General features: G+C 51.7%; 1 protein-coding gene across 3 annotated transcripts in view; it reads left to right on the forward strand.

Annotated features, from left to right (window-relative positions):
• FGF12 (fibroblast growth factor 12) overlaps nucleotides 1–23,672 on the forward strand; it is a 297,604-nt gene that overhangs the window by 269,471 nt on the left and 4,461 nt on the right. For 2 of the 3 annotated variants that reach the window (XM_039489602.1, XM_039489599.1), the window contains exon 4: nucleotides 17,638–17,836. The exons of the other annotated variant lie outside the window; for it this stretch is intronic. In XM_039489602.1, the coding sequence (XP_039345536.1) occupies nucleotides 17,638–17,836 (199 nt within the window). The remainder of the gene's footprint in view (nucleotides 1–17,637; nucleotides 17,837–23,672) is intronic. 3 annotated transcript variants of the gene reach the window in all.

Raw genomic sequence — 23,672 nt, forward strand, 5'->3', positions numbered from 1 at the left:
CTAATCTGAATTCTCCGGGAAGGTGTGCAATAGAATGAAAAATCCCAATATTGCCACTATTGCAAAATCCTTTGATTCACCCAGCAGGTTCCATGTGCCTGCTTCCTAAGAAGCAGAGACCCAGCCAGCATGGGTCATTTGATGTCATACACTAGAATTCTCTGAGATGTGCTGCAGGAAGATGTGGGTCTATGCAATATGCTCTTGTGTATATTCAGTGTCCATGTGTGCTAAGTCATGGGGAAATTGTGCTGTAAGCGGGGAAGGCTAAGGCAGTTTCATATCACAGACACATGGAAGCTAATAATGATTAGAGTCAAGTCTGCAGCCTTAGATTGTGGGTTTTGTCAGGTCTCGCAAACTAAGCAGGGTCAGGCCTGATCATACTCAGATGGGAGACCTGCACAAAAAAATCATCTGCCCACTAACATGGAGATAGAAATTCCCAGCAGCAACCCAAATGAATGAGGAAATTTCTGCTATTGTAGAAAAACATGTTCTTCTTCGAGTGATTGCTCCTATCCATTCCATGCTCCGAACATTTTACCCTAGCAACTCCCTCAGTTCCTTCTTCCCGGCCAGTTGGAACAGTGGAGTGCTTCCACAACCCTAGTGTTTCTCCATAGTTCTAGTGTAGATAGTTTTAGTAGTTAGTTCAGTTCTTGTTGTAGTTGTATATATATTTAGTGTTAATAGTGTTAATAGTTACGGAATTAGAGGTTGCCCTCTTCTTTATGCCCGAGCACCGGGTTTCAAGCCTGTGCGGCTTGCCAGCGCCTATGCCCGACTCTTGCCTCCGCTGCCTCGGAGAGTCGCACCGCCAGATAAGTGCTCTATTTGTATAGCCTTTAAGCCTCGTGAAAAGAGAGAGACTCTAGGCTGAAGCACTTACTGATGGAGTCTGCGCTCCAACCTCCGGCGCCAGCTCCAGCGGCACCGCTCGACGAGCAGCGCCTCTCCCGGGAGGAAGCACAAGCCGCCAAGACGGCCGCCAAAGCAGCAGCTGCGCCGCGCGCCCGCCCGCCCGGAAAAACGCGGTGCTGGCTGAGGCAGTGCACGCACGCACCACACACCTGACTCGCGCCGCCGTTCTGCCCAGCTCCCGGTGCCCACCGAGGCCCGTCATATCAGCCGCCGGCACCACCGGGGGACGACATTCAAGTCCCGCAAGCCAGCGATGGTCGGCACCGGAGATCCAGCTAGATCCGGCACCATGTGCAGCACAGGTCCCGCCGCCACTGGACCCCCGAGATGCCCGGCACCGAACCTCGGCACCGGAGCATCGTCTCACGCCGGCGCTGGACGCCCGCCCAGGCGCCGCCACGGCTCCACCCTGGCCCTCCAGGGAACCCTCTGTAGCCTCACCCCAAGGCAGTGCGGTGGATTTCAGAGCCGGTTCCGTTCCCCCGGATCATGGACCCCAGTATTGGGGACATTGGGTGCCCTGGGCGCAATATGAACAGGGGCCTCCCCTGCCACCCAGGCAACCGGGCTCGGCACCATCGGTACCGGTGGCCACCGGCCAGGACTAATCGCCAGGGGGGTGAGCACCAACAGGAGGAGGTGCTGCCTGGCCACTCCTCATCGTCCTCTCCAGATGAGGCGGTAGCGGGGGCCTCGCCATCAGGGCCCCCGCCCATTGACCTCAGGGCACATCAGGACCTTCTCCGAAGGGTGGCAAAGGCCATTAACTTGCCCATAGAGGAGGTGCAAGAAGTCGAGGACCCGACACGGACGTTGTGGGAGATGACGCCCCTGTCAGAGTGGCGCTCCGTTCATTCGCACCATTCAGAAGAACAGTGCCACTATCTGGCAGTCGCCTCCTCCGTTGAAGTATTCCGCCCCGCCCCAGGCTACGAATACTTGCACGTCCACCCCACCCGGACTCGCTGGTGGTCCAATCGGTCAATGACCGCGCGCATGGACTTATTAGGGCGAAAAATCTATTCGGCGGAGGCCTCCAACTCCGTACCAGATGGCCCTCTTATCCAGATACACTTTTAATATCTTGGGGTGCCTTGCGAAGTTCACAGAGCTAACCCCTCAGGAATCCGCCCTGAATTCTCAGCGCTGCTGGAGGAGGGCAAGTTAGCCTCAGAACTCTGATCAAGGCGGCCGTGGACGCAGCAGACTCAGGGGCTCGAACGGTAGCATCCGGGTGACGATGCCGTGGCTACAATCTTCCACCCTCCCACCTGAGGTCCAGTACACCCTCCAGGACCTCCCGTTGACACGCAGGGCTGTTTTCTGAGAAAACGGATGCCAGAATCCAGTCCCTAAAGGATGGGAGGGTAACTCTGGGTATGCACCGCCAGCAGCCCTACCGCCCCTTCAACCAGGCCAGGTCTCGGCCGTTTAACAACCCTTCCGCCGTGCGCAACCAGGCGCAGAACTCGTCCAAGGCGGCCAAAAAGCCCTTTTGACGGGGGGGCGCGGCCCATCCATCACTCCCCAGGATCCATCCCTTTTGTTTTCCAATCGCCTTGCCCGCTTCCGGCGTGGTCTGCTATAACATCGGACAGCTGGGTCCTCAGCACCATCCAGCACGGCTACCGCCCCCTCCCACCCACCCTCCCGTCCCTCATCAGGGACCCTCTCACGAGCAAGTCCTCATACAGGAGGTGCAGGCTCTGTTGGTGCTATCGTGCCTCCCTGCAGGCGGGCAGGGATTCTACTCAGATATTTCCTCATCCCCAAGGCGAAAGGAGGTCTTCGTCCCATCTTGGACCTCCGGGAGCTGAACAGATATCTCTGCAAGCTCAAGTTTCGGATGGTAACCTTGGGGTCCATTATCCCTTCCTTGGATCCGGGAGATTGGTTTGCCGCCTCGACATGAAGGATGCTTACTTTCATGTGGCGATTTACCCCCACAGACGCTTCCTGCGCTTCACGGTCAACGAGACCCACTACCAGTTTGCGGTGTTACCCTTCGCCTCTCCACTGGGTGTTCACCAAGTGCATGGCGGTCGTGGCCGCAGCTCTCCGTCGTCGCAGAATCCACGTATACCCCTATCTCGACGACTGGCTGATCTCACGAGCTGGTGACAGCTCAGGTGTCAGAGATACTGCACCTGTTCCGGTCTCGGCCTCCTCAATGCCGAAGTCCCAGTTACTGCCGACACAGCGATTGGAGTTCATAGGAGCGGTCCTCGACTCCACCTCGCCAGGGCCTGCCTCCTCGGGCCTCGCCATTCGCACCTTGCAAGCCTTCCCTTCCACGACGGCCCGGTCCTGCCTTCGCCTGCTGGGCCACATGGCTGCGTGCACCTTTGTGACCGCGAACGCGAGGCTGAGGCTCCGTCCGTTCCAGATGTGGCTGACCCCCACCGCGACCCCTAGATCTGGTGGTCACGGTCTCAGACCCCACTCTCCAGACGCTCACCTGGTGGCTGCATCAGGAGGTGGTCTGCGCCGGGTTTCGGTCACTCTGACCACAGACGCCTCGGCGCTTGGATGGGGGGCTCACATGGGAGACCTGCACACTCAGGGCCTCTGGTCGGCCCAGGAGCTCTCCCTGCACATCAACGTCAGGGAATTGAGAGCGATCCGCCTGGCTTGTCTCGCCTTTCTTGCACACCTCGGGACCGCTGCGTGGCGGTGTACACGGACAACACGGCAGCCATGTTCTATCTGAACAAACAGGGCGGGGCCCGATCCTCCCGCTGTGCAAGGAGGCGATGCTCCTATGGGACCTGTGTGTAACCCACTGATTCGCCCTCGGCGTTCTTTCTGCCAGGGTGCAGAACACGCTGGCCGACCGTCTCAGCCGGTCCTTCGCTTCCCACGAGTGGTCCCTTCGCACCATCTTCCAAAGGTGGGGATTTCCCCAAATAGACCTGTTTGCCTCCAGGACCAACAGGAAGTGCCACAGGTTCTGTTCGTACCAGGGTCGGGCTCCGGACTCCATCTCCGATGCGTTCCTCATGTCCTGGACGGGTCCCCTTCTATACGCCTTCCCGCTCCCGCTAGTCCACCGAGTACTGCTCAAGCTACGGAGGGACAAGGCCCGCGTGCGCTCCGGCCTGGCCGAGGCAGCACTGGTATACCCTGCTCCTCGAGCCATCGATCCGGGATCCCATTCCCCTACCGTTATGGCGGATCTCATCTCCCAGGACCTCGGCAGGCTTTGTCACCCGAACCTGCAGTCGCTGCATCTTACAGCCTGGTTCCTGAGTGGTTGACCGGAGGACCTGTTCGCGGTACAGCAAGTTCTCCTTGAAAGCAGGAAACCGTCCACACGCTCTACCTACCTGGCAAAGTGGAAACGCTTTGCCCTTTGGTGCGATCAGCAAGGTCTTAACCCCTTCTCGTCCCCGATCCAGACGGTCCTCGACTACCTCTGGTACCTGAAAGGCCAAGGTCTCGCGATCTCGTCCCTGAGGGTACACCTGGCGGCGCGCCTTCCGGCCTGCTGTAGATGGTCGCTCCGTGTTTTCCAACCCCATGGTCGCCCGCTTCCTCAAGGGGTTGGACCGCCTCTACCCGCAAGTGCGTCCGCCGGCTCCTACGTGGGATCTGAACCTGGCTCTCACCCAGCTGATGCGCCCGCCCTTCGAGCCCATGGCCTCCTGCTCCCTCGTCCATCTCACCTGGAAGACGGCCTTCCTCGTGGCAATCACATCCGCCAGACGAGTATCCGAACTCCGCGCCCTGACGGCGGGTCCCCCATATACCGTCTTCCACGCGGACAAAGTGCAGCTTCGGCCACATCCGGCCTTCCTCCCAAAGGTGGTGTCGGCCTTTCATCTTAATCAGGAGATCTTCCTCCCGGTCTTCTTTCCAAAGCCGCACGCCTCACCTCGTGAGCAGCAGCTCCACACCCTCGACGTCCGTAGGGCCCTCGCCTTTTACATTGACCGAACTAAGTCCTTCCGGCGTTCCTCCCAGCTCTTTGTCGCAGTGCGGAGCGCATGAAAGGCGAGCCTGTTTCATCTCAGCGGATTTCTTCCTGGGTGACATCCTGCAACGAGCTTGCTCGCCCCCCATGCCGACTTACCGCACACTCGACAAGAGCGCACGCCTCGTCAGCCGCCTTCCTGGCCCACGCCCCATCCAGGACATCTGTCGAGCGGCCACCTGGTCTTCAGTCCATACCTTCGCTTCCCACGTTGGTGCAGCAGTCTAGACGCAGCCTTCGGCTCTGCGGTATTACACTCCGCCACGTCTCATTCCGACCCCACCGCCTAGGTAAGGCTTGGGAATCACCTACATGGAATGGATAGGAGCAATCACTCGAAGAAGAAAAGACGGTTACTCACCTGTAGTAACTGGTGTTCTTCGAGATGTGTTGCTCCTATCCATTCCTCCTTCCCCACTGTCGGAATAGCCGGCAAGAAGGAACTGAGGAGCGGACGGGCGGCTGGGTATATATACGCCGCCATGGCGAGTTGCTAGGGTAAAATGTTCCTACATGGAATGGATAGGAGCAACACATCTCGAAGAACACCAGTTACTACAGGTGAGTAACCGTCTTTTCTCCCCCCCCGCAAAAAAAAAAAAACCCTGCCACTGGGGAGGAGCCATTCATCACATTAAATATCTGATCTTTCCTCAGCACACAGTTATCATATGGGGGTTGTTCATATGCAATAAGAGCTCCAGAAAATCCCAACATGGCAAGTCTGGGATAGAGCCAGGAACTAAACCCAACTCTTTTAAGTGCCTGCACCACAAGACCCCATTGGCTATGAAGGTCTCTGCACCCTATGGCATAGATACTGACTGGTTTCACTTTGGCCTTCCGATTGGCTATCCAGTCTGCATTTTAATTTAGAAAGTCCTGAATTAAACCAGCCTTTCCTTTCTCTCCTGTTGGACGATGCAGCAGCTGTGCAGAGAAGCATGCCGAAGGGAGGGGGAAGCCCAAAGCCTGCTGCCTGTCAGACTTTGTAACATTTCTTTTTTGGTTCTAAGACCTTTTCTGTCCAGTACAAGCACACCCTGGCCTGGCCTGATGCTTTGGACTGAAAAGCCTGCAGCTAACTGGTCAGCTGTGGCCAGTCTGTCAGTGAGTTGTCAAAACATTAATGATCTAGGACTGTATATTTCAGGATGAAAGTTTTAGCAGCAAGGAAATTGGATATCCAGCCGTGGCCGTGACAGCTTTGAAATTGGGATTAAGGCAAAGGAGATCTTTTCAGCACTAGAAGAGATAGGGAGTGTGTCAGTGACGGTTTGTCTCCACTAAATCCTACAGTTTGAACTGAAGAGTCAAAGCGAAGAGGCTCTCTCAGTACATCAGACACTTATAGCTGTAAGAGGCCCCATGAGCTCCTGGGCAGGTACCGTTCTCTTCTGCTCAGGTGACACATTGCTTCAAAAGTTAGACTACACTGAAAATTGTGTGCGAGTCCTCACCCTCCTTCTTGCCAGCTCGGTGTGACTGTATTTCTGGAAGCAAAGACGAACACATGTTGCCTACATGCTATTCCTACCTCTCGTTGGGCACGGATGGTGCCCATCATGATATTTTGGGGGCTATCCTGATTTCATTGGGGTGTCCCTCTGCCCTATGAGTGGTGTTTGTGGGAGAGGAAGGAGTTGAAATCACTTTCAGGGCCAGTGAAACATCATCACGCTGTGTGACAGCATAAACAGGATAGGGTTATAACAGCCGAAGAAGTCAGAGTGTTGCCACTGAGTTCAGTGAGAAGTGGATCAGGGCCTTCTCAAGGATGTCTTACATGGCGGTCACAAGCATAAATCCATCTCCTTCTCCAACGCTCTGGGTTATCAGTGTAAACTTACAACTACATTTAGTGGGAGAAAGAGTAGCCTTGTGACTAAGCTAGTCTAAGATGCTGGAGGTCTGGGTTCAATGTGCAGCCTGCCACAGTCTCTTGGGCAAGTCACTTCATCTCTCAGTGCTCAAATTTCCTGCCTGTAAAATAGGGAAATTAACAGTCCCTTTGTCCCTCCACTGTGCCTGCCTGTTTGCAATGTAAACTCTTCGGGGCCGGGGGCCGTCTCTTTCTATGTGTACATACACCACCCTGTGCAATGGGGCCCAGATTTCAGTTACAGCCTCTAGGGCAATACAGCAAAGTAAATACTATTGTGAGTCTGAGCTCAGGTTCTATGAAAGGTTATTTATTAATATCAGTATCGGAGCAGTGCCAAGAGGCCCCAGTCTGGTTCGGTGGCCCCCTGTGCTTAGCACTGAACAGACTAGAAAGTCCCTGACCCACAGAGATTACAACATAAAATAATCTGCTCTCACCTCATGTTTAGGGTTTCTGCATGATTACGTTTCCTCAGTGTTCATTGCAGGCTTCAGCAGGCTGGGAGATAAGGTTCTGTTTCCCCTGATTTAAGAATCTCCATTTTAACTGTCACACAACCGCATCTTGTTTTCCCCTCCTGCCGCAGCCTGGTAATCAATGGCTCTGAGTGTAGAAAGGTGTTTCCGGCTAGTCCTTCAGAGGCAGAGCAGCTTATAGCATCATTACCTATTTCAGACACTTGGTCAGATAACCAGAATGCAGCGGAGGCAAGGGATGTGTTGGGATTCTCAGATAAGGAATTGAAAACCAGAATCTGTGCTGGAATCTGCCCAGGCCCAAATGATCATTAAGGCAGTTGTGGTGGTTGCATTGTTAGATTACTCATTTCCTGAGAGGCAATTGCTTTTTTAAAGCATAGCACTGAATTCTGTAGCTAAGTTAAGTTAAGAACTGGAGCTCTGGTCTCATTCTAACGTCTTCCAATCACTTAGAGGGATTAAAATCTGGACTTTTATTTGGATCCCAAGTTTATGTTGCATAAAGGGGACAAAGCAGCCCCTTAAATCCAAACATACGCTACGTTTTGGGGCGCTAGGAGACAAAATCTGGACCTGATCGTAGATCTTAATTTTGGGCCCATCTTTAGTGGGAAATGAAGCAAAGGATCAAATAGTTCATTTGCAAACTCTCTGGGTTAGTGCATTTGCCATCAGATTGCCTGCTACGCTGTCAGCTCAGAACTAATGCCATACATAAAACCACTCTGTTGTCAGTCCTCAAATCCCACAGCTCCCCAGGCCTGTTCACCTGCCTCTAATTTACGTGTGTGTGTGTGTGTGTGTGTGTGTGTGTGTGTGTGTGTGTGTGTGTGTGCGCGCGTGCATGAACAGCCATCGCTGGCCATGGAAGTGAGCGGTTCGGCTGTAGGAGGGGAGTTGGAGCATGCAGCCGTCGTGTTTGCTTTTGTTAAATTGGAGGATCCGTGAGTGTCAGGATTGTAACATGTACAGCCCCTCTGAGGTCAACACTGATCAGGCAGGTTTGGGCTCTTTTACTCCGTCAAGCACTTTAAAAAATGCACAGGATGACAGTATTAGTGACAATGGTCAGGTCAGAAGTTAGAAGCAAGATCCATTAGTAAGATGCTCTGGTATCAAGAGATCCTGAGTCCTGAAAACTCAGATGAGTTCTTGGAGGAGAGGAAGGTGATCAGGAACAGTCAGCATGGATTCACCAAGGGCAAGTCATGCCTGACCAACCTGATTGCCTTCTCTGATGAGATCACTGGCTCAGTGGATATGGGGAAAGCGGTGGATGTGATCTATCTTGACTTTAGCAAAGCTTTTGATACAGTCGCCCACAGTATTCTTGCCAGCAAGTTAAAAAAGTCTGGATTTGGACTATAAGGTGGTGTAGACGGGCCAGACTCACCCCTGCGGCGCCTCCTGCTGGTCGTCCTCAGGAATAAGCTCATTCCGGCTCTGGAGCGCCCTCTGCAGGCCGGTGATCCGCCTGTCCTCTTGGCCCCCGTGTCCCTCCCTGGACCCTGGTGCCCCTTTCACTGGGTCTCCCCCTCCCAGGGGAACCCCCACCTCACTATCCCCACTTTGCCTCAGTATTGGCTTCTGCCCAGTCTCCACGTAGCCCCTATTCACTGGGGCAGGCTGCAGTATCAGCATCATCATCAGGCTGCAGTATCAGCATCATCATCAGCAAAGGGGTTTGGACCTGCTGCCTTTGCCTACCCCTGGGCAGCCCCCTGCAACCTCCAGTACCTCTTGGCCTTACCCTAGGCAGCAGCCTGGGGATTTCCAGGCTGGAGCTTCCCCAGCTTCTCTGCCTTTCCCCAGCTCTGCTCCACTCAGGTACCCTGTCTCTAGCTCCCTGCAGCCAGGCCCTTCTCCCTCTACAGCTAGAGAGAGACTGTCTGGGCTCCTGGCTCACTGCCTCTTATAGGGGCCAGCTGGGCCTGATTGGGACCTGGCCACAGCTGGGCCTGCTTTCCCCAATCAGCCCAGGCTTCTTGCCCCAGCTACACCCCTCTCCTGGGCTGCTTTAAGCCCCGAAGGGCAGGAGTGGGTACCCACCCCGCTACAGGTGGATAGAAAGCTGGTTAGATTGTCAGGCTCAGCGGGTAGTGATCAATGGCTCCATGTCTAGTTGGCAGCCGGTATCAAGCAGAATGCCCCAAGGGTCGGTCCTGGGGCCGGTTTTGTTCAACATCTTTATTAATTATCTGGATGATGGGATAAATTGCACCCTCAGCAAGTTTGCAGATGACACTAAGCTGGGGGGAGAGGTAGATACGCTGGAGGGTAGGGATAGGGTCCAGAGTGCCCTAGACAAATTAGAGGATTGGGCCAAAAGAAATCTGATGAGGTTCAACAAGAACAAGTGCAGAGTCCTACACTTAGGATGGAAGAATCCCAGGCATCGCTACAGGCCGGGGACCAACTGGCTAAGCAGCAGTTCTGCAGAAAAGGACATGAGAAGCTGGATATGAGTCAGCAGTGTGCCCTTGTTGCCAAGAAGGCCAACGGCATATTGGGCTGCATTAGTAGGAGCATTGCTAGCAGATCAAGGGAAGTGATTATTCCCCTCTATTGGGCACTGGTGAGGCCACATCATAAGTACCGTGTCCAGTTTTGGGCCCCCCACTACAGAAAGGATGTGGACAAATTGGAGAGATTCCAGCGAAGGGCAATGAAAATGATCAAGGGGCTGGGGCACATGACTTATGAGGAGAGGCTGAGGGAACTGGGCTTGTTTAGTCTGCAGAAGAGAAGAATGAGGGGGGATTTGATAGCAGCCTTCAACTACCTGAAAGGGGTTCCAAAGAGGATGGAGCTCCGCTGTTCTCAGTGGTTGCAGATGACAGAACAAGGAGCAATGGTCTCAAGTTGCAGTGGGGAAGGTCTAGGTTGGATATTAGAAAAAACAATTTCACTAGGAGGGTGGTGAAGCACTGGAATGGGTTACCTAGGGAGGTGGTGGAATCTCCATCCTTAGAGGTTTTTAACGCCTGGCTTGACAAAGCCCTGGCTGGGATGATTTAGTTGGGATTGGTCCTGCTTTGAGCAGGGGGTTGGACTAGATACCTCCTGAGGTCTCTTCCAACCCTAATTTTCTATGATTCTTGCCCAGGCGTGGAGTCCTATGGAAGTCAATGGGAGTAGTCAAGTCATTAAAGTCAGTGGGGTACTTGTCTGGCATAATTCTCCATGGGACTACCCCAGTTTTCCTGAGTGGGATTACTCATGTGAGCAAGACCTACTTGCATGAGTAAAGACCATTTCCCTTCATCAGGGTATGCAGGACCAAACCCTAAATTACACATCCTTTTGGGTTGGAACCATGTCTGTATTCTATCCATAGAGCACCTCACACGATGATATTAAATGATATTAATGCTACCTGTGTCCTCAACCTGATCAACATTTAGTGTGGCTTTCCTAAAGACCTGCTTTCATGGAAGTGAGTGGGAGACTTGCCATGGTCTGTAACTGGAGAAAAATCCCTGCGAAATAAAGACTGTCCTGCAAATCCATCCTTTCTTTTTGGGTGGAGAAGTGTTTATGGAAACATGGCAAAAGTGCTTCCATAATGTCTAGTGCCACCTCCATAAGCTCAGCAAAATGCAACTCTTATGAGCGTAGATGATGCTAAAAATTAAGACGTTTACTAGAATTACTAGTCGTTACTTCAGATGAATACACGTAGGAAATTCTCAATATTTAACAAAAGTTTAAAAAATGTTAACTACATTCTCAGCTGGTATAAATCACCCTCCTGCCACTGACTGCAGTGCAGCTTTGCTGATTAACACCCACTGAGGATCTGGCCCAAGTCTTGTTCCGTAAGTAAAGAGAAGCCTGTAAATACTCTGAACAAAGTGAAAACATTATTCCATCAATAAATTATTTAGCCATTTCAGTGCACGTCATTCAGATCCCTCCCTAAACAATGCCATATATTACTTGCAGAATGGCTGCATTCTTTTACTGATGCTAATTTCAGCAACTGATTTCATGAAGCCCTTTGTTTCTCCTTCCGGTGTATATCGCAGGGAGAACTGAATTACAAAAAGATCTCTCTCTATTCGGTGATTTCAAAAATATTGGGAATGGGAGCTTGATCCTGAGAGGTGCTGAGCATCTGGGGCTGGGTCCAACAGCCAGCCAAGTCCGTGGAAAGACATCCATTGATGTGAATGGGGACTGCATCGGGCACCCTGCCGTAGTCCCTGCTGCTGTGAGTGGCCAGCCGCTGCAGCTAAGCCGTCAGTCAATGTGCATTACTGGTGAATGAAGGGAAGGAAAAGGAAGAGTAATTTAGCAAAACTCCCTAAGCGGCAAGCTCTTGCACCAGACTTCAGTTCAGGTGCCAAACACCGGTCCTGGCTGCCTCCTGCAAAGCCCTGAGAGTCGAGGGCCCTCGGGGCCTTGCAGGGTCAGGGGCTAACCCTGCATTTCTGTCTGACATTGTGGCGTTGTTATGCCGGCGCCGTTGGAGTGTGACACCCGCTTTGCCCTGCCATTATGCTCTCCAGGCAGAACGATCGCTCAGTGATTAGCCTGCGGCTGCCCAGCCCCATGGCACTTCCCTTCTGTGACCGTGTCCGATTCATGGTAGTAGCACAAGTGGTTGTGGGGCCTTCCCAGCAGTGCTGGAGCTGCCATGCATACATCTGAGTCCCCCTGCAGTCCCTGTGCAGTCCAGCCGCATTGCTCATTCACAGAACACGAGAGTCATTTCTCAATGAGCGGTGTCGCAGCCACAGAGCCCTGTAATCTCTTCCCAGTCAGGTGGCCATTAAACGAAACGTAGCTAATCCCTGGGAGTGCAAGCGGCCCAGACAGGTTCCTGTGTTGTTTTCGGTGAGTGTGCGGGCATCAACGGAATATAGATCCAGCTCCCTAATCTAATCTTCCACAAACATCTGGGTGGCCATGTAGATAGGCATTTTTCAAAGGAAATAGCACAAATCAGATCAAAATTTATTTTTTAAATAGCAAATCTACTTACTCTTTTTTATTGGAGTTTGCAGCTCTCCTAGGGCAGAGGTTCTCAAACTGGGGGGAACAGAATGTGTTCTGGGCAGGAGGTGAGAAGCTTTAGGAAAAAAACGTACTGCACACATTTTTCCCACAGCAATGCGTAACTAGCAAGCTGATTCCTCCAGATGTATCAGGTCCTCAGCTGGTGCTGTGCTTCTGACTCTAAATAACGCTGTGCATTTTGACAGATTTCTGTTAAGCTTGCAGAGCATTACGCAAAGTCGTTGCCATCGGTACGTTAATCGGTTTGCTACGATGCAATGTGCACGTTTAATTTTAAGCATGGTCACAATCACCATTTTGCTTTTGCTCTTATTACAATGGATCGTTGGCAGAAAAAAAAAAACCTCGAGTGAAAAACAAAGAAGCCGAAACTGATTTGAGTGAAGCACGACCCCCGTATGTATCGGAATATGTACTTGTGTGGTGAGGGGTCGGGCCCCTAAACTACTACAGGCACAAAGAAGGTGGGGGCGATCACATACGTTTGAGGACCACTGTCTTAGGGGAATTGGACTGCAGTATGGAACTTTGCACTCCTAGGTCTCAGATTCTCATCCAGCCCAAGTGCTGAGAACTGAAAATCAGTAGCAGAGCTAGATAAACAATGGTAAGTATTTTTCATGGGAAACTTCTTAAATTTCATTTAAAAAAAATTCCTTGAACTGTTGTTGGTTTTATTACTGAAATCACCAGCTGAAAAGAATTCTGTTTTTGCAAATGGTTTTCAGTAGGAAATCTCACTATTCAAAAACCAAAAACATGTCACCATTTTTTTTACTGTTTGTGTCCTTTCCCCCACCCCCAAAAAAATCTGCAAAATTTCAACCAAATTAAATGTTTTTGCAAAAATATTTATTTTTCTCGAAAAGCTGTTTTTTGTCCAACAAATGGTTAAATAAACTTTTTTTTTAAACCAGCTGAAGTCTTTAACATGTGATGACTGTTTGGGGGCCAGTGTGAAATAAGCGGTGGGAGTTAGTGGAGTCACGGCAGGGAATGAATTCATGAATAAAAAACACCCCAAGAGTCAGAAGACAAAAGCCGAACCCTCCCTCCCTGACTCTTCCCCACCGTGCACCCTATATGGTTGTTGTCACCTGAGCAGAGTGGATGTAAGCCGCTGACTTAAGAGTGTTTACTTCCCATTTTGAAGAGGTGTAAATGGCTGTACCAAATGCAAGAGTAAAACCCACGACTGTTGGGATCGAACCTGGGACTTCTGAAGCTTAGTGTAGGAGTTTCTACTGTAGGGGTGAGCAGCCTACAGCCTGGGGCCACATCCGGCCCTTCAGATGTTTTAATCTGGCCCTCAAGCTCCTGCCGGGGAGTGGGGTCCGGGGCTTGCTTGGTCCACATGTGCTGTGGCTCCGCACGGCTCCCAGAAGCAGCGGCATGTCCCCCCTCCAGCTCCTACACGTAGGGACAGCTGGGAGCTCCGCACACTGCCCCCGCCCCAAGCACCACCCCCACAGCTCCCATTGGTTGGCAACTGCAGCCAATGGGAGCTGCACAGGCAGTGCCTGTGTATGGGGCAGCATGCAGAGCCGCCTGGCTGTGCCTCTGCATAGGAGCTGGAGCGGGGACATGCTGCTGCTTCTGGGAGCTGCTTGAGGTAAGCACCGCCCAAGAGCCTGCACCCCTGACCCCCTTCAGTGCCCCAATCCCCTGCACCAGCCTGGAGCCCCCTCCCTGGCTTACCCCAGAGCCTGCACCCCCAGCTGGAGCCCTCACCCCCTCCCACACTCCAACCCCAATTTCATGAGCATTCATGGCCCACCACACAATTTCCAAAAAGTTTGCCCACCCCAGCTTTACTGCATGAGCTAAAAGCCACCTGGCTCTTAACCAAGGCTGGAGCAGACTTCTCAGCCTCTAGCTGGGCTAGGGGAGAGAGCGACACACCCAGCAGGCAGGGGTCACACTAGGTAGGGCGAATTGGAGATCTCCTGTTACCCCTCGAAGAGGAAAACTGAGACACCTTGGGAGGATGGTGTGGGGAACCAGTGCTGCTGGTGCCCTCCCGGATGCATTGGGAGAGGACTTTGCCTCCAGGGGGGCCCACCTGGCATATTTCACCAGCACTAACTTGACTTTTTAAAAGGCCACCCCCGCCCCACTCCACCCCCAGCTTTTCCATCTCAGGCAAGTAGCTTACTGCATTTCTGAAAACAAGAAGAAAAACAAACCCCGAAATTGCCAGATAGTTGAGTCAGTGCAGTATCTGTGGTAAGAACTAGCCTATTAGTGTGAAACCATTTAAGTACATCTGCAGTTATTCCCTTTCTTTGCAGCTCTGCTCAGACTGAGACAAGTGAAACAACAGTTCCTTGCTTGAGTTAATATAATTAACTTTGACAGTAAAGCTGGTAGAGGATCTGCTGGTATTATCTTAATAGCCTTCCCCTGCTTTGTAGCACTCAAGAGTCTTAGTAAAATTAGCAGCTAAAAGTAATACACATCATAGACTATTCCCAGAGTTGAGATGAAATAACCCGCCTGTGTCAAGTTTGTTAGGACATCTATTGAAGAAGCAGGGTGGACAGCTTCAATCACCTCTTACCAGCATCCTCAAGGACATCAGCGAATGGCCCCCCCAGAAACGTTATGCCATAACATAGATGTGCTTTGAGAACACTCCAAGGCGTGACATTTACCACCACCACCAAGCAGAAGAAACTGATTGTCTGTCTGTCCGTCCCCGACAGGACATGCTGTCATCCTTGGAAAAGTGACTTAAATCCCATTTGTTGTTTGTTACCTGCGTTAGTGACAGGGGGGTACCAAAAACACTCTCTATATTTTATGATCACTTGGCGTTTCCCCAGACGAGTCTTTGATATCAGCTGCAACCGGAGTTATTCCAGATTTACACAGGTGTGAGTGACTTCAGAATCTAGTCCCACATCCGGTCAATAACTGCAAAAGTAACTGGAAAAATGGACTTTTCCCCCCAACATATCTACATCCTTTGCCTCTTCTAGTCAGATTTGCTCACTGAGCAGCCTAAAGCAAAGGTTTGTTGTTCTTACCCTCACAGAGCCAGTGCCCTTTGGGGAGAATGAGCTGGATGTTGGTCTGCCTTATTTACTATCAACAAAGGCATCAGCTAAATTCCAGGTGCAGAATCTTTATTGCTAGTGACAAAGTCTGAGTCAGAAAGAGCACAGTGGGTTTCAAGATCCCAGGATGCATTGGCAGGAGTGGCCGTTGGAGAGAAACCTCTTGAACTGAGCCCATTTTGTAAGGAATCAGTGAAAGAGGATAAATATGGACTCCTATGTTGCGATTCCTGCATGGTTATTTTGCTGCCTTACAACCTTCCTTTACATTTTGTATATGTTTTGCTTTTAGAGGAGAGCAGTTTGTTTTAGCAGCATGTGAATGCAAGGGACAAATCCACTCTGATTCAGGTTGTAAGTTCCTTGGGGACAGGGCCATTTCTGTTGTATATTTGTACTGTACTTTGCATCATGAAGCTAGTGGCTTCCACAATACAAATAAATAATAATAATTGGATGATTTAAATACAACCTGTCTATCCGATCGCTAGTATTTCCAAAAGAATTTGGCCCTTTGGTGTCTAAACGTTACTGACTACAAACCGAGCCATAAGCCTATGAAGGGAGAGGAGCACTATATCCCAATTTTTAGATGGTGAAACTGAGGCACGCAGAGGGGAAATGACTTGCCCAATGTCACATAGCAAATGATTTCCCCAAGGTGAAATCTGGACTAAACCCCTGGTACCCTCACTCCCAGTCCAACTGTGAGACCACGAAGATTGAGGCAGACCATGACAGGAGTTTCAGGGGATAATAATGCTTCCCCACCTTGGTAAGGTCCTTTGAGATCTTACAGGGGTGAGCACTGGGGAAATATAATGTCTCTCTTCTTTATTAGTGTGTGTGGCCCAACACTTAACTCTTACGGATCTTAGAGCACAGAACAGGACACTGCGGAGCTGAGGGGGAAAACACCAATGGGAGAGGCCTGTGTCTCCACTCAAGTCGGGTGTTTTGTGACTGCCCATCACGGCAGTGACTATAGAGAACCAATATCGGGAGATTGCCTGAAACACTGATAACTGGAAAACTGCCTCATACACCTTTCTAAGGACTGGGGAAGGCCATTCCGGTCCCATTGCATCCCCTCCTCTCACCCTCGGAAATACTGATGTTTAAGGAAACCAGAGAGATTGCATCACACATGGCCAAACAATCCATTGATTTGGGTTGGTTTTTTGAGTTTTCAGTGTGTGCGGTGCTAATGATTGGTGTCGACTTCACTACATGCAGCCAGGAACTGGACATTTTCTGCTGCACTTTATCTTCTCTGGCTTCTAGGCCGACTGCCGATGCAGGTCTGTTGCAGATCAGATTTATTGGCATACCAGCAATAGTTTATATAATCCCCCAAAACACATGGGGATACGTACTATAACCCGGAGTCGCACTGAACGCTCAGAAGGCTCCCTTTGAATTGTAGGATGCAGAGAGCCTGCTGGCAGCCTCGCTAAAGGGTTTGTAGGGGCTGTCGCAGGAGCAGGGCGTGGATGCTGTCTCTTGCTAGTCATCTTCGCCCCTTGCTCAGGACTGAGCCCAGCGCTGTGGGAACTGGGAAAATGGCTACATTTTAAAACAAGTTTTAATTTATCTGATTTTCTTTCGTATTCAAACATTTCCCGGCTTTGTTCCCTCATCTCCTCAGTGCCCCACTTTTTAATAAATAAAATGCAATTTGTGGCTTAAACCCCCATCTCTTCTCATCCCTTGCACCCCTTCCCTTCACAGCAGCCTCTTGCCAGAGGTGGATTCTGCACTTGTTTAGTGAGATCGCTGTTTCTGATGCTGGCAGCCACACGCTTGCAGAGCTTGTTGGGGAGGCCAGGCAGGGACCGGAAAAGAAGAGGCGTGACGGAGCCATGATGCTGCAGCCCCCCTTTTACACGGCAATTATCAAACACGCTCCTGATTGCTCCTCCAGAAACACCCAGCCCGAGGTCTTCCAAAGCTCTCCATGGCTCCTTGCACATGCTGAGCCAGGCTTGGATGAGCAATGGCCCATATCTGTGCACGCTGGGTGTGCAAGCACTTTTAAAGCACATCTACCGCAAGCTCTCTTGACAGCAGAGGGGTTTGGTTCACAATCAGCCAGAGAGCCTTCCATTTTAGGAGATAGTTTCTAGATCTACATATTCTTGCTCTCTCTATATTACTGCTTGCTCGCTCTCTCTCTCTCTCTCATTAAACTGACTGTAATAACAAAGAACATTGATTATCTCCCAGTGATGCCTGGTTTAAGTGATTAGTGATTAATTCCTTCCATTGCTTTGTGTTCTCTCTCTCTCTCTGCAGGAGATTTTCACACCAGAGTGCAAATTTAAGGAATCGGTCTTTGAAAACTACTACGTTATTTATTCTTCCACACTGTACCGGCAGCAGGAGTCTGGACGAGCATGGTTCCTGGGGCTCAATAAAGAAGGTCAAATTATGAAGGGGAACCGGGTGAAAAAAACCAAACCCTCGTCACATTTTGTACCCAAACCCATTGAAGGTATGGAAAGTTCCCAGGCCCTGTCCCATGGGGCAGATATGAGCCCCGGGGGGTAAGGGGTAGAGAGGAGGTTGACTGTCCTGTGGTTCAGCAGAGTGGAGTGGGGACTATACCCGACAGCAGGGACCGTGGTGTAAGAGCTTCCAAGTGGAAACACGCTGCACCACCAATACTGGAGCCTGAGTGTCTGCCTGTGCTGTGAGCCCTGCAGCGCATCCCAAAATGTGAGCCGGCAGGTTGGGTTACTAGAGAACAAGCTGTAAAACCCAACCAAATGGGGGGCACGGGCAGAATAAAGGGCGTAGTACAGGGATGGTCGAACCTTGTACCTAGGTCATAAGTTCAAATGCAACCTTTGTCTGAAGTGGCCACAATGTGTTGCCGTCTCTGATAGCTCCTTGGAAGCCCTTGTCAAGAGTCTGGGGGAATCTCAGTCCAATTCCGAGTCACCTGGTGTCCACCTTGCAGAATGTGTCTCCGGTGAGAGAGCCGGGACATAGACAATGAGCTGCCCAGCCTGTCCTGACACCCCAGGGGCAGACCCATCCTGAGGTCCCCGGGGTTATTCACCCTAGTGCCCTTCACAGGCACTAACTTTCCATTGGAAACAAACCCAGAGCTTTCCTCCTGCTGGGTGACGAAAAGTGAATGGTCTTGTTCCCAGCAGAGATTCCTCAAGGAGGAGGGAGGGGCCTAGGTCTGTATTGTCAGTGTCAGAAATATTTACCTAAGACGAGAACATTTCAGTGGATTAGCATTGCTCTCTCCAGCTCCTCCATGTCCTGCACACCTCCCAGGGCTTGTCTACACACCCAGAGTTACGCCTGCCTCCCTAAAAGTGGGGGGTTTAAACTGGTTTCATTCAGCCAGGGCACAAGGCCGTTTGGATGCTCTCATTTTGGTTTAAAGCACACGTATTTCAGTGTAGCTGAACTCTGTTAGCAATGGGTTATAGTTAAACCGCAAAAAGCTGACATCAGAGTGTCCACACGGGGTTTGCACTGATAGCTGATGCAAACTTGCGTGCAGACAAACCCCTGACAGACGCTGATACTCTGCCTAGCATGAGTGGCTGAAATCCAGAACCAAACTTCGTATCAGGGCAAAAGGAAAGGAGGAAGGAAAGGGAGGAAAGAAAATAAAAGAGTGAGAGAGAGAGATGCTGAGTGCTGGTCAACACAAAGAATTCCACCAGTGTAACTAAAGGTGCAATTTTTACCCTGATGTAGTTAGGCCAGTGGCACTGTGTGTGTGGACACGTATGTTGGCTTAAACCTGGCTTACAGCAATTTAGCTTGTGTTGGTAAATTTACTTGCACAAGCTGAACTGACAGAACCAGCTTTACCCTTCTAGGAGACTGCACACACGCTGCACCAATCTAACTAAACTGGTCTAAGTTACACCAGCGCAGCCTGCGTGCAGGCAGCCCGAGGCACTGCTGTGGTGTTTGCCTAGGATGGATGGTTTTAATTAGGAAGCGTTTTCTCTCTTGCTAACAAAAACAGCAGAACAGATCCCAGGCTCTGACTCTGGCGCTGTCAGGGGCTCAGAGCAAGGGCTGAAATGGCTTCAGACCTGCAGCTTTTCTGGGCTGCTCCAGAATGCGTTGTCCTGTGCTCGGAGGAGACGCTTGGGCTCCCTGAAGAGTGGAGATGAATGGCATGAGAATGGCAGGAAATCCCTTCAGGCAGGTGGCTGAGGCAGATGAATTCCAGACCACATGTGAACTCCCCTGCAAACCCCTTTCCCCCCAGCTATATCGTCTAGGTCATTAGTGGCAGAAAACCATGCGGAACCTAGGCTTGAGCCTCTGCGCCTGCCAGGCAGTGGCTCTGAGTCGAGGATGCTCATTTGTGGGACTCCCTCCCTGGAGCCCACAGTGGCTGCCATTGGCGTATGCAGCCGGCCTGTTTATCTCACCTGGCCTCCTTCTAACCATTTCCCCCACCGCTTTCTTGTCCGTCTCCTCCTCACCACCCGCCCCCAGTCCGTTTGGGACTGGAATGGATTCCCCGACAGCAGCTGGGTTTGCCCTTGTAGCAGATATTTCGGTGCTGCCTGGCCGCGTGCGGTGGGGGGTCCCTTAAAGGGAGGGATGCCGTTTGCTGGTAAGTAGTTGGGTTTTCACGCGGGGCCCAGTTGGTGCACGGTGGACGGGTGTCATTGGTGGACAGATGCCACACAGCTGGGAGGCACAGAGGCCTGACACCAGGGCGGCATTCTCATTACAGTAGATGCTGCTGCTGCTGCTGCTGCTTCGGTTTGTGAAACCCCAGCGCAGCCCTGGCGTTCCTTTCCCTCGCCTGCATCCCTCCCCACGCGAGCGTCAGTCGTCGCTGTAATCCAGAGCGAGCAGGCAAGTGCTTTAGAACCCGGCAGCCGCATTAAGGAGTCCTCCCCCGGGCTGCTTTGCCACCCACTGCCGCATCCAAGAGCTGGCTGCCCCCCAGGCAAAGGCACGTGTCAGCCTGCCAGAGCCTACCGCTGTCTGGGGCCGCGGCTCGCGGAGGGCTCTGTTCCCAAGCCGAAGACGAGTGGTCGGCAGCAGAGGGTTGGAGTGAAGTTGGCTCTGTTCCACGTGACTCGGCTCCGCCCCATCCACCGGGCTCTGCGAGCAGGGCTAAGGCGAAACACAAGCCTTGACGAGAGCCCTGCGCTGCCACCGGCACCAGCAGCCACCCCCACCCATGAAGCTGAGACGGGCACAGACTATTTCACGGGAACTTCCCGGCCAGGGTGAAGATCCTGGATGGCCCTCCAGGGGCTGGGGGACGGCAGGAGGTGACCTGTATGGCACCGTTCTCCCCCAAGGCTGCGGGTGGGACTGTTTACCTCTCGTCCTCTTTTTGTGGCTCAACCAGCCCACGAGCACTGTAATAGGGTGGCTACTGGCTGAGCACCCCTCGTGGCCAGGGGGACCGCCACAGGGCACTGCCTCACTTTTCCTTCTTCAACACTCCACCCAGTCTTGCTCATCCAATCGCAGCCCTGCTTGGGGTCTAGTTTCTTTATTAACACAAAGTTCAAAAAAGCCCTAACACAAAAACAAATCTTACCCCCTGCCAGATAGTGGGCACAGCCCCTCCCCCGGAGGTACTGTCTCCTTCTGTTGTTGGGGCAGCAAGAGGAAATGCAAGGGCAAGGCTGCTCTCCTTGCCTTCTCCCAAAGCCCCAGCTCCCTTCTCCAGGGACCACTGCAGGAGACCCTCCCTCCCAGCCGCTTCTCTTCTGCAGTTCCCTTTCTACCTCTGCCTCTTAGGTCTGACCTCCCTCTGACCCTTAAAATGCCCCTACAGCAGGACAAGGCTATTATCCCTGTTCTGAAGAGGGGAAACTGAGGCACAGATATATTGAGAGACATACCCAAGGCGACACAGGAACTCAGTGGCAGAGCTGGGAATGGAAGCCAGGTCTTCACTAGCCTTGGTCTTGGCCTTAACCATTGAACCAGCCTTCCTCTTCATTTGGGAATGTGACCTCCATGAAGGCCATGAGAGTTGGTGCTGGGAGGAGTCTGTTGAGGATTTTTGCCTGCTGGAGAAGAGAGGCATCACAAACTACATATACAGAAATCACATCACCCACCACTGAATGGCAGCCACCTCTGGGGTGAAACTTGGCAGCAGTTTACCAGTGTGCACAAAACTACACGGCAGCTTAGTTTAAACAAGAACTGCAAAAACACCAAAAGCTCCATGCTCCAATAGCTAACAGCTAAGGGAAATGTGTTCTTGTACTTCAACTGGTAAAACTGTTGCTTCTGGATTCAGAAGTTCTCCAGTGCAAGTGCCAACAAGGCAGAAAAACTAATAAACGCAAAACGCCTCTGAAAATGCCTTCAAATGGCTTTTCTATACAGAAAAGGCAAGTTTTAAAGCATGTTGACGCTACAAAAATGCTTCAAGTCCTACAACCTGAAGGGTATTTGGGGATCCTTAGTTAATGTACGGCAAGGTGCCAGTTTGGGAAACAAACACACGCACTGCACACTTCTGTTGATATTGTAATGTTGAGTTGCTGTGGCCTGAACTCAAGGAGCCATTAAAACGTGAGCTTGCGGACTGAGCCAGGCCAGTTGGCATGCGTGGAATTACTGCTTGGGCCCTGTCATTTCAATCTCTCTGAGTGTCTCTAGCCTCAGGGACGGAACCTATCCTTTGCCCCCCCTCCCAAGCCAATGGGAGTCTTTCCAATCACTGCCATTGCCTTTGGATCAGGCCCTTACAGCAGGAATACTTGGCTGCTTATATCCACTCTGCCCCTTGGTGGGAGTATTTCCTGCTTCACTCTCCAAAGTTCCCGCAGTTCCCCTTTCTAGCACTAGACCCTGGAACCAGCCTGCAGCCCGAGGAGAAGGCGGTATCTTCCTTCACGCAGCAGAGAGGCCCCAGGCCTGCTATTGAAGCTTGGCTTTGCAGTAAGCACCATGGCTTGAGCAGACCTCCTCTGTGGTGGTGAATGGCCTGTGGGTCGCCCGGTCCTATCACCTCCCTGCCTGCCCCCATAGCTTCCTGGCAGTCTGGAGTGCAAGGGGCATCATACAGAGGCCTCCGAATCTTCCCCAACTCTTTTCCCACAGTGGAACTACCCCAGTTCTGCTAAATCAGAGCCCTCTGTCACCACGATGGAGTGGAAAGGGGGAATTTCTCTCCCAGGCGCTGTCGGCACTAGGAAGATGTAGCATGTTCAGCCCCAGTAAACCCAGATCATTGTCTTTGCTTCTAGTAGGCACTGAACAGCGTTCAGCGGGGCATGGCTCAGCATTCAAGTCACACTGCCCATCAGTACCCGGCCCAGGCCGGGGCAGCTAATGATCCAACCAGCGGACCAGATTTGGGATGAATCCTGGTCACGTGCCACCTGAGGCATGTTGTGCATATGCTAAGAAGCAGCAGCATTTAAAAACCTGTTCATTAGCCTTTGCTAAACACAGCTCGTTTTCTTGTGTCGTCAGGGCCCTAGAAATGCAGGATTTCGCACAGAGTCTCTTCCACGCTTGCTTTGCTGGGCCCGCACTGAAACCCTCAAGCTAGACCCTGAAGGAAGAAGAGGGATCACTTTCAGCAGGCGTTTCCTTGGCGTTTGGTGATAAAAGTGCTGTGGTTCCATTTGGCGGCGTCCTGCGTGTTTAGCTGCCAGGTAGAGACTAGCTCAACCGTCTGCAACTCACATCAGCTGGGATTTCCTTCCAGCCTTCATTGCATTAATTAAGGCAGAAAACCAAGGTGCATAATGACCTGACTCCCTTCCCACATCTGGTGTTAAGTCAATTAAATCTCTTCAGTGAAGCATTGACTAATACAAGTGACCCTCCTCCCATGTCTCCGGGGGTGACACCCCGGGCAAAGTTCTGCATGTGGAGTGGTGGTGTCTCTCCAGTGATGCTATGGGTGGGGGAGAGCCAGGACTGGGGCAGACACGTGTTGTTCCCTCCCCAGCTGTGCCACACCCACTAGAATAGGGATGTGGAGTTTGGTGCTTCTACACGGTGCTGAGCATCCTCAGCTCACATTGGCGTGAGTGGGAAGATGCTCAGGATCAAGCTCCCAAGTGGGTGTGCTGCTCGGGTGCCCAACAGCCAATGGTGCATGATGAAATGGGGATGTGGGATTATATGACAGAAGCAGGGAGGGACAGGGAAGTGTGTATGGCGGGGGACTTGCTCCAGTCGGTTATTATAGAGTTAAGTTAGTTCTGCCATTATTCTCTCAGCATCGTTATCCACTTTCCAGGCCCGAGATCAATACCGTGGGATAAACCCTTACCCTGTTTGTGAAGGGGATCGATTCTTGCACTCTCTCTCTTTGAGCATTAATTCCTTCCCCATCTTTGGCT

This window comes from Mauremys reevesii, linkage group 9 (genome assembly GCF_016161935.1).
Source record: "Mauremys reevesii isolate NIE-2019 linkage group 9, ASM1616193v1, whole genome shotgun sequence".
Taxonomy (NCBI): domain Eukaryota; kingdom Metazoa; phylum Chordata; order Testudines; family Geoemydidae; genus Mauremys; species Mauremys reevesii.